Genomic DNA, 11988 nt, shown 5'->3' with positions numbered 1-11988 from the left:
TTCTCCTCTGATCTCTGTCATTAAAAAGCCATTTTCACCAACAGAACTGGTTGTGAAAAACTTATGGAGTTTTATGTTCCTTACCACAGGTCGCCTTCATCTTACTCACTGGGGTTATAAATACAATTATTAATTAATTACTTATTTTTAAACACGATTCACAATCATATTTTATTTAATTACACAATGATGACTCATCGACATTATAGACATTACAGTTGTATCTTCTGCTAATGCCTGATCTTCTGTAAAGCTGCTTTGAAACAATGTGTGTTGTGAAAGGCGCTATACAAATAAAATTGACTTGACTTGGTGTGAATATACTGTATGTACGTACAGAGTTTAATACGTATACACATGAAATATACATGTTAAATATTTTGCAATTAATATGTAGCTATGTATAAATGTATAAATAAAAGATTAAATGAGGAATTTTATAGCCAAGCCACTTTTTAAAGTTTTGTAACTGTTGCTGTGCAAAATCATTCTTCTGCCTCTTGGATGCAGTGCACTCTGTTATGTGTGTGTGTGCTTGTACTAAATGTCCCACTGGGACATACATAACCGTCTTACAAAAGCATTGGATAACACCTAGGGGGTGTTGGCATACACGAATGAGATGGGTAAGAGCTGATTGGCAGGGCAGCAGAAGGGGGCAGGCTCAATGCAGCATTTACGTCATGTCACAAACGCAGTCACTACACGTCAACAGACTAAGATGTCACGTCTTATGCTACATTTACATCACGCGCACAGCATAGAGGTGGAGCAAAGAAATCTGCAACCACCGCAAAAGCTAAAATTAGCTCTGACGTGACAGCAGTGCACACACACAGCTTTAAGAGCAATATGCTGTAGGGAATTATCATTCTGACATCTGAATCATAAACCAGTAGAGCGGCAAATTGCCACCACTGCTCCAAATGACTGCATTAACAGAGGTTTCATTCTGCATGTTCTGCTACATAACCTCAGCAGAAAGAACTGCCACAATTAGCTTCACAATCTAGATTCCAAGACAATCTGCATGGATACTAAATAGAATGTGATTCGCTATTGGCTGTGATTTCAGTGCAGTATCCAATCAGATAGATTTCTGCTGAGCTATGCAATGCGTAATGTCACTAGAACATGAAAAAAGATTGTCTTAAAGCAGATGCTGGTGGGATTTTCTAAATCCTCCTCTTTCTAACATGCACAGATGGCTATTCAGCACTCGTTCCAAGAATTGCGGCAGAAGAACAGATTAATTTCTGTGGAAGGTATTATTGCAACATGCAATATCATGCACAATGCATGCATTGAATATTCGTGCCAGAACACAGAGTAACTTAGCACAGGAATGCATCACAATGTTAAATGTTCATTATGGATTTTATTTTTTGGAGGCAAAACAATTAATATATGTACTTTTTTTTTTATTTATTTATTTTACAGTATATGAGGATCAGTTTCTAGTTTAATAATGTAAACAATCTCGAAAGAGAAATGTGTTCAGTTTAAAAGGAAGCCATTGTCTTCTTTTTTAAACTATTTACATGAATTAAAATATAATTTATGACATCAAATCATTTCTGCTATATAGATACTTTGATCTAGGAAACTAGATTTTTTAACAATTTAAAAATACTGAAATGTCTCCACATTCTCAAGACATGACATCACACAAAGCCGAAAATAAAATAAAACCAACACCATTTAAAGACATCCAACCTAAGTGGCATATAAATAAAAATTCAAAATAAAACAAATATGTAAAAATATAAAATCTTACTAGCAGTATTTACCAAAAACTATGTTAAAAATATAAAGGAAAAATCATAGTCAATTTGATAGTCATTAGATGTAAAGAGTGAAAAATCAATAAAAACAAGACAATGAAGAAAACAACGTATGCCTTTTGATATCGGATTTTGTTTCCACAATAGACAAGGTCTTAAAGCAGCAAGACAATGCAACATGGATGTGCGATGACATCAGAGGCATTTCATTAACAGATGCTCTAGCACCAAAATTACACATATGCTAGATCCACTTTTTGATAAAAATGACCCAAGGTTTAGTACAGACAATATCAAGATTCCTCTTGCTGACTCAGTGGGCAAATTCTGTCTGATATTGCAAGAGCATGTACATTGTGAACAACAAATTGCAGGGCAATAGATGTAGTGAATTAAATGTGATCTGAAAAGATGGGAAGAAAGAAATCACATGCACACACTCACGCCTGTACATTTAAGGGCCAGGCCAAACGATCATGACATTCGTGAATTGGATTTGATGTGGTACCACACTTCTCCTGTATCCAAACATCAAATTTACTTTTTGGTCAACTTGTCTAGTGATTGCTGAAATGACAGGACTGGAAATATGTATTGCATTTAAAGAAGGTTCCCTTTGGATTTTTATTTTGTGTGTGTAGTATATTGATTTGGATCATCTGTACATTCTATATTGACAGTGTAAGTTGAAATGTTTTGAAGTGTTCTGAAACACTGAATAAAATGGTCTATAACAAATTATAGCATCTATATATTTATCTACACAAACACACAAATATATATTTATGTATATATATATGTATATATATAATCATATATATGTATACACTTTTTATAATATGGCTGTATTGAAAAGGTTTAATTACTTCAGTAATTAAAAACACATTGTATTGTAAAGGAGATCAGACAGGACTGATAGCTTTGTTTCCCCCTAAGGTTTAAGGCTCTCCTTGTGAAACTGGACTGTCTGTGTATATTTTTCATAAATAAAAGTCCTTCTCGGCCAGTGATCCTAAACATCAACCTTCTTTTTGAATTATGTGAGCCATTTCATTGTCTTTCTACAGCAATCTACAACATACAGCACTGTTTTCAAGAAAACAACCAATCTCTTAAACAAATCCTTCCATATATGAGAAAGGCTCTCTTAGATTACTGGTATTGCATCTCAGTTGCATAAAAAATAAAACAATCAAACATATTAATGTCGTTTAAAAAAAGAAAAATTCTAAAGTTATACTCTATACAATTGTAATCGACTTAAGAAGCCATAATCAATTAAAATTCCCTTCTGTAGCTCCCTGTATTGCTTAATGCTGCATCATCAAGTTCACCTCTTTCCCCTAAAAACATATTAACAGATCAGACCCACCCTTAAAACCACACGTTACTACATCGCTGTACAGCACATAACCATACATCTCAAGTTTACACAAGACACAGTGCTATATACACATTATACAGCTCTATATATTTATATATCATGTAAACCAGCACATTCTCTCACTTGTTTAGTAGTATACATACTAAGCACAAACACTCATTCAGGTGTTTTTCTTATTGGGTGTTTTAGAATAGGCCAAAAGCATCTGTAGTATTCAAAGTAACTGTTCGGTACCTTAAGAGGGAAAGCCAGAAAGGCACGTCCTGATTAGGGTACTTTTAACACTGAATAAGGCGTTCTATACTTGGTGTGTGCTCTAGTAAAGTCAAAAGAGAATTCAGTCATGTAAACATTCAGGTTTGGGGTGTTTCAGAGGAGGCAATTGGATAAGGGGAGAGGCAGGGATAATGCGAGAGTAAAGGGAGGTCTAAAACCATCCATTCACCAGCACACACATGCACCCACACAAACTCACATGTGTACTTGATCAACAGGCCGAGAGTTCAAGGGGAGGAGGGTGACCCCGCTGAATCAGAGCAATAGGTACGAGTGAACATACTTCAACTCCCAGAAAATAATAAAGGGCAAACCCATCCCAAGACCCAGTAAAAGACACAGACGCAGTTATACAGAGGTACACGTTTAGACTTCAAAAACAGACAAAGAGGACAAATAGAGAATTAGCCACAAGGTAAGAGCTTGAAAAAAACCCCGCAGATCTTCCCTTGTCAGATAGAAGAGTAAAAAAATTTAGTGTTTGAGCTTAGAGAGAGTATGGGAGTGACATGTAAACAAAGCAGAGATACGACTGTATCTCTAATTAGATTGAGCTCTGGAAATATCTTCCTCCTAGCTTCCCACTACCCTTCTCTCAAGTACAGTGAACAGGAGCACTTTATTGAGTCAAATCCAGGAGAAAGACTTGTCTGATGTCTCCTAGGGCTATGCTGCTGGAAGAGTTTGACCACTAAACTGTTCTTTCAAATTAAAATCAGAAGGATGGACAGGATGGTCACTACAATCACATTTGTGATGGGTATATTCCATTCCTTGATATATATATATAAATGTATAAATACATTTTCAGTGAAGGTTTTAAGGATTTTTAACAGGATAGGTTTATGATCTGACAAACACAACTAAAACACATAATTGGTAAGTTAAAGGTGAAGCATGTAATTTCTGCATCACTATCGGCACCAAACGGATTTGCAAAAATTCTCACTGTTTTCAAACAGGTTTCCTGAACACTACCTCCATTTGCCATTATTCTAAAAACAAATAGTCGCACAAGTTGAGCCAATGTTGCTATTTCTCAAACAGAGCAATGTTTTGATACTTTACAGTACCAAAGTGTTTACACTTTTTGGGGAAATCAACATACGAATAACTTACTTATAATTGTCTCTACATATTAAGCTGGTGCACGACAAAAGTATTTCAACAATGAAAAAATTATACACTACACCCTTTAAAGGAGCTGTAAGCAATTTTAGCCATTTTGCTAACCTTCGCTAGACTAAGCCACTTAATTAACCCCGCCCTCTAAAGATGTCAACCAATCCGTACACACAAAAATCACTTTCTGCTTGACTACATGTGATTTCTCAGAACACCTATTTCAGTGATATCTGTAAGGTTGTAGGGAAAATTTTATGTGTAGTATTCCAAAAACAATCTGTGACATGAAGGAGGGCTGAACTGGACAAATCAGCCGGAGGGGGATAAAGACGAGCCGGTGGCACCAGTTAGAGAGAGAGAGAGACACATGCGACCGCTGTGTGTGTCTCTATGTGTTTGAGTTTGTTGATTCAAGTTCATTTATGTTATTAAAAGTTACATTGACTGTTCAGCCGGTTCCTGCCTCCTCCTTACCCACCTTTACCCAATTACATAATCGCTTAAGCACCTTTAAGGTAGTATATTATCAGTTGGTTTGGACAATAGACTCATTGGCTTGGTTGTCTCTGGCAGCCAGTAGCAAAAGCCTCTTCTAGACCAGAGGAGGATAGAGGCAAGACGACAGAAGCACTACCTCGTTTGAGTGCATAGATGAAATCAAGGAAGCACTAAAATTACAAAAAGACAATTTTTTCTTTCCTTTTTGAATTGTAAACTCTAACTTGTCAGGATTTTTTTTGTTTGCCTTTTTTTTTTTATTCCACTCTTAATCCACTTTTCATCGTAACACACCCACACCCACACCCACACACACACACGCACACACACACACACAGAGTTGAACATCCACAAAGTTTTGCTAGTACAAAGCAATTATTGTTTATATATTTGTACAACAAAATGGTGAAAGCACATTGCAGGACTAAGATGAGTGACAAAGGGGTACAAACACACATCACAACAACCAACGAAAAAGATTGCAGTTTGCTACGAAGCCCGAGCCGCTCGCAACGTCATGAATGGTGTCAAACACGAACACACACGAGAAGCAGCACTTGTGTCTGGTGTTGTCAGAGCTACTTCTGTTCGTTTGTTCACTGGTTTTTGTCCTCCTGCCCCAATGTCCTCCGATCCTCAGTTACAAGCGACAAAGTCCATTTTTTTTATTCCAATGTTCAAAATGTAAACATAAAGAGGTGCCTTGGTTGAGGTGCTGAGGCAACTCTCGGACGGGGCAGCAATTCTGGAGACGTGGTAAGGCGTGTCAGCGATGCAGGCTTCTCTGGGCCTCCTTCAGCAGAGAGTCAAAATCCAGTGCATCATACTTGCTCTTCACCGGGCCGGGACCCGCCTCATCTAAACAGTGAAACACTGAAAAGTTATTCACATCACTCGAGTATTTTGAAAATATACCTGGTCATAGACCAGTATATACAGTGATTGACCATTATAAACAGCAACGGACCAATATATAAAAGCAGCTGACCGACATATATAGCAATAGACCAATATATACAGGGATAAATCTAATATATATATATATATATATATATATATATATATATATATATATATATATATATATATATATATATATATATATAGTAATAGATCGATATATACACTCTTGATTTATGTACTCTTGGCATTTTCTCAACCATCTTCTTGTGGTATCACCTGGGATGCTTTTTAAACAGTATTGAAGTTGTTCCCATCTATGTTGGACACTTATTGGCTGCTTTTCTTCATCCATTTCAAAAACTTTTTTATTTTGTATTTTTATTTTAGTTTTGTAATGAAATAAATTAATATGGTGGCACAATTATATTTTTGTCTACAAAAGTCATTTCAAACATTTAAGCATACACCTTCAGATCAAAAGATTTTTAAGATCATGAGAAACATTTCAATCAAATGACCCCAAACATTTGAACGGTAGTGTACAGGGATAAAAATAAATATATATACAGTGATAGACTAATAAATATAGTGATAGACAGATATGTACAGCAATAGACTGATATTTACAGCATTAGATAGATACAGTAAATACAGAATTATATAAACACATTTGTTTAGTTATTTGATTAGAATTAGATATCTGATTAGTGAATTCTTTTTTTAATCCCAGTTTTTTAAATTTTGTCTTTTGGACACTATTGTATCGTGATGCGTATTGTTTTGTGGCATAGTTGTCAATTTCCCACACTTTATATCAGCATTGGCCACTAAAAAAAACCCATATCGGTTTACCACTAGTGAGCACAGCATTTTTGTAATCTCTTAACTAACCAAAATTTGATATAGAGTCTGACTCAGCTCACTGTCTTAGATGAGTCCAGTTACAAATGAACATATCATCAAATGATCAAAGAGCAGCTTCTTCATTATTGCTGTCTGGAACTGACTTCACAAATTGATTAGTCTGTCGGTTTGCTGCAATAGCTAAGAACCGAGGCATACTGGCCTTTTTTCAAATGAGTCAACCAAGAATCAAAACCATTTAATTTTATTAAAATGCAAATTAAGCTAAACTAGGCCATATAGTAGTTCAGGAATAAGAAGACACCTTCCTTTGACTCAGAACAAAGCATCAGACGTCTGATGCAAAGGCCACATCAAAGAGACAGGAAGCTCTCTGTTCTCTTACCCAGATCTATGTAACGCTTCCTGCCAAACCGTCGGCTGCTGTTCCCCCTGCTCAAACCCAGCGAGTCCCACCTGTGCCGTTGGGTCTGGCCACTCTGCGCGGACCTCAGTGTGATAACTCCACAACGCTCCCTGCAAAGACACACAAACACATTGATACATCATTGCTCCTTATCCCATTCATGCTCTAATGTCACAACAATGCCAGAGTAGACAGAAATGGAACCCACTCGTTTTTGATGACAACTTTACAGTCCTCTGGTTGACCGAAGGCCTCGAATCGCTTACGCAGCATGAACTGAGTGACGCTGCTCGGAAGGTTGTGAATGTAGATCACTTGGCACTTGTTCTGGAAAAGCAAAGGTAATTAGAAAAAATATGTTCAACAGCACTTAAAGGGATAGTTGCCCAAAAAAGAAAATTCTTTCATTAAAAAGAAAACAAGATGAGATGCATCTATGCCTTTGGTAATAAAGTCAGTGCTGCAACTACTAATACTGTTTACGGTAATAAACAGGATCAGAACTGAGGTTGATTGTTTAAAAACATGGCCTACCACATCATTCTCTTGTCCACACTTGCTGTTTGTTTCTGTTGCTTCGGGGCATGTCTCAGAGCACTCATCACTGAAAGCAACATACAGGCTGAGTTACACAAAATGGCCAATCAATGCCAAAAGAAATGAGTTAGCATATTGATGGCACACAAAACTGGCAAGGACTGGCTAAAACCAGTTCCAATCTGACTGCCTTGAAACAAAGTCATGTTTGCAAAGTACCGCGTTTATTCAATACGAATTTTTGAGGAACAACTACTGTAATCACTGGATCCCTCACAGCCTCGTTTTTACTTCCATCAAAGATATGCTGCTGATCTGAATGAGGCTCATTATTGTGGTTCGATCTATTTAAAGGCACGTAAGCACAAAACAAATTGTAGTTTGATACTCAAACTGTCTTTTTCTGTCTTAAAGTGAGGTTTTTGGCTAAAATAACCTGCAATGTGAAAAAGACTTTTTTTCTGCAAGTCAAAAAACACTAGCATCTTGCTTTAGCACCTCAGCATAGGACATATTCCGTACCTGAACGAGAGCTTGCAGCTGGGCGAGGGGGGTGAGCAGGACACTGGTGACTGGGCGTCCAGCTCTGGGGAAAGAGAATGGATAGGAGAGGGGTCGCTGGTCTGCTCTGGACTGGATGTAGGTAACTCTGCAGGTGAGTTCATCGACTGACCCTGCTTGCTTTCAGTTCTCTGCTGGTCATCTAGGGCTTTCAAGATGAGCCTCTCCTCCTGTCCCTCCATCTCCTCGTTGTTCACACCCCTGTTCTCCTCCTTCCCTTGCACTTCCACATGGCACTGCATGGCCACTGGTCTCTTGCGACTCTCCCCCAAGCCCAGTAGGCAGTAGTCATGGTCCCCGTATGCATGTGGTGTGCCGCCCTTCAAGTCTGTATTGCCCATTTGGCCCATCCGGCGCAGCTGGGCATACAGTTCCGTCTGCTCTGGGAGCTTGCGTATGTGTGTTCGTGCCAGGCACGAGTTCTTGGTGGTAAGCTCAGCTTTGCCGTCTGGTTTGAAGAGCTCGTCCTCCACTGGTTTGTGAGGGGGTGTAGTGGGGGGAGTGAGGCCTGCGGACACACATGCTCATTAATCACTTTGAAAACATACACTAGGGCACCACAAACGAATGCACTAGAATAATATAATTAATTCTAAAATAATGATAAATCAAATAATTCTTCCTTTTTGTTATTAACAATTTTTATTGATTCATGCAGCAAATCAAATAGACACATAAAATGCAAAATAACTCACCCCCCAAACATTAACCTCCCTGACACAAACATGCACCCCAGCTAACTGACAAAGACACACAAATAGACAATAAAACTGCAGAAAATATTTAGAAACATAAAAAAACCCACTTGTCTCTCTCCGCTGCCCCTCCTCGAGAGCCTTACAGAAAGACTAAATAGCTGCCCCATTTCCAGCTGTATCAATCTAGGTTGCCTAGCCTTCTACATGCATCTCCTCAAAAGCCAATACCCTGCCCAACTCGGTGCACCACTCACAAAATGAGGGCGCATCGGTTGACTTCAATCCCCTGAGGATTCCCTGTCTGCCAATCATCATGCTGGTTAGGACCCAGCTTTTTATATATTTATCCACTATACTCAGGAAATACACAGTCTGGGGCTAAACGAAAACTGAGTGTCCACTACATCACACATAAATGTCTGAACCCTCAACCAAAATTCTTGGATCTTAACACATCCCCAAAAAACAGGGTTTGTGTCCCCATCGTCCAATACAATCGATGCAATCTTAATTGCATCAGATGCACCCTTGTATCTCTAGATGTAGACTTGACGTTTTTTAGAATCCTAGCCCACAATCCCTCCTCCAATACCAAGTTTAAATATTTCTCCCATAATCTCTTGAGAGAAGTTGAAGCTCTGTCCCCCAGACTCTGAATTAACAGGGAGTAATACACTGAAGCCTCATGACCTTTTCTAAAGTCATTAATCACCACTTTTTTTTTTTACTGGGGTGTATGCTACCCCCAAAAATAGTACAGAGCAGGTGGCACAGCTTTAAATGCATAAAGAACTGAGATCTGGGAATCCTAAAATGTTGAACCATATATTCAAATGATCTCAACACTCCACTCTCATATAGGTCACCAAGAGTATTAACCTCCAACACAATCCATTCTGACAAGCAGAAAGGGGACTTATTAATACGTAATTTTGGGTTCATTCATATGCTTGAGGCAACATTTAAATAAATGTCAGAATTAAATACTCTGGACACTTTCATCCATACCGCTTGCATATGCGAGATAACGGGGTGTGACTTAATTTCTCTGGCTAGTTTAATAGAAAGGCTTTCCAATGGCAATATTGGGGCAAGAACTTTCGGTTCAATACAAAAATTAGGGAGGGGCTCTCTCAGGTGGAAGCGACCAATGAGCAAAATATCAGAGACCGAATGCATAATAATAAAACATAGCCTTGCCCACCTTTGTCAATTTGTCATTTATTGAAATTTATTCTGGGACGCTTACCATACCAAATAAAGGACTTTGCTATGCTATCAAAATGCTTGAAATAAGAGAGGGGGACATCTACAGGGAGAGACTTTAGCAGGTAGTTGAACTTTGGAATACGATTAATTTTAATAACCTTCCCAATCATAGATTGTAATAATAAATGTAATATGTAATAATGTAATAATTTTGTAGATTGTTGAGGAGAAGTTTGCTATTACTTTTCTATGTGATTAGGCTTACAATTTTCACCTGGCGAATGATGAAATGGGTTAAAAACTCTTATTGACTTACATTGATCAGAGCCATATTTATGAACCAGAATATCATAGAAACTAAGGGGTGGGCTAATCACCATTTAGGTAATTTAGACACATTTTTTGACTAAACTCTGAACCCTATGCAAATGATGTAATGCTACTGGAATGTGTGAGAACATAAGAGGTGGAAACAAGTGGTAATTGCTTCACAATACCAAGAATGGCACACTTCTAAAAGTCCCACTAACTGAGTGCGTAATATTACCTGCTGTGCCACACAGCTCCACGCAGAGAGTCTGCTCAAAGGGCTTGTCGGCATACTGTGCGTCTCTGATCAGGAGAGAAAAAAAGCATTTGCACAGTCTATTAAACTCTTACATGGGAAAGAGAAGCAGAAAGAGACATTGAAGTCCTCGATATACTTCCTACGAAATCAAAGAACGAACGGGTGTGACGTCATTTAGAACAAAATCTGTCCAAAAAGGTGTTTTTGAAATAGTTTCGGTGATTTTGTAACAGCTCGCTAAGGTGAACTTTTAGGGAAAATTATCATTGGCTGCTAAATACCTTACTGTCATTGGTCTACATCATCGGTAGGTGTGACCAGGAGCTCCACCTACCTTGAGGCCGATGGCTAATTTAGTTAACTTTGTTACATTTTCTCAAATACTCTCAAGTGCCCATTCACTCATGTGCAGGGCTTGGGAAGGATCTTTTGATATTTTTACATGAATACAATTCAAAAAGATTTTTGCCCTAATATCAAAGGTCTTACTAGGAAAAAAAAGAAATAATGATCCAACATGAATTTTCTTTTTTCTCTTTCCCTATTTTCTCTCCAGTTTGGAATGCCCAGTTCCCAATGCGTTCTAAGTCCTCGTGGTGGCATAGTGACTCGCCTCAATCCGGGTGGCGGAGGACGAATCTCAGTTGCCTCCACATCTGAGACCGTCTATCCACGCATCTTATCACGTGGCTTGTTGAGCGTGTCACCACAGAGACATTGTGCGGGTGGAGGCTTCCACGCACAACTCACCATGTGCCTCACCGAGAGCGAGAACCACATTATAGCGACCACATAGAGGTTACCCCATGTGACTCTACCCACCCTAGTAATCAGGCCAATTTGGTTGCTTAGGAGACCTGGCTGGAGTCACTCAGCACGCCCTGGATCCAAACTTGCCAATCCAGGTGTGGTAATCAGCGTCAATACTTGCTGAGCTACCCAGACCCCAATATGAATTTTCTTGATAAAAAAAATGTGATCGTGCCTGGTAACATGTGCATGTAAACTGGCTAGAAATAGAATTTTAGCTTGGCGAAAAGCTGACAATTTACACAAGATTTTGTTTAAATTTCTTCTGCTCCAAACTTACTTCTCTATCTGCTTGTATGAATGTATGACTGTATAAAATATGATATGCCTCTATCATCATTGTTTTATCTTTTTTGTGCACATTA

The 11988-nt window shown here is 38.4% G+C and overlaps 1 protein-coding gene across 1 annotated transcript in view; it reads right to left on the bottom strand.

Annotated features, from left to right (window-relative positions):
- Positions 1–1382: 1382 nt before the first annotated feature.
- The window catches only part of LOC127663437 (peroxisome proliferator-activated receptor gamma coactivator 1-beta-like), a 52974-nt gene continuing 42368 nt past the window's right edge, over positions 1383–11988 (bottom strand). The window contains exons 7-12 of the mRNA XM_052155036.1: positions 10793–10857; positions 8300–8846; positions 7775–7844; positions 7449–7567; positions 7220–7350; positions 1383–5925 (exon numbers count right to left, since the gene is read on the bottom strand). Of these exons, the coding sequence (XP_052010996.1) occupies positions 5834–5925; positions 7220–7350; positions 7449–7567; positions 7775–7844; positions 8300–8846; positions 10793–10857 (1024 nt within the window). The 3' untranslated portion in view covers positions 1383–5833. The remainder of the gene's footprint in view (positions 5926–7219; positions 7351–7448; positions 7568–7774; positions 7845–8299; positions 8847–10792; positions 10858–11988) is intronic.

The sequence above is a fragment of the Xyrauchen texanus genome, chromosome 23, assembly GCF_025860055.1.
Source record: "Xyrauchen texanus isolate HMW12.3.18 chromosome 23, RBS_HiC_50CHRs, whole genome shotgun sequence".
Classification (NCBI taxonomy): Eukaryota; Metazoa; Chordata; class Actinopteri; order Cypriniformes; family Catostomidae; genus Xyrauchen; species Xyrauchen texanus.
This window is presented reverse-complemented; position numbering and strand designations above follow the sequence as displayed.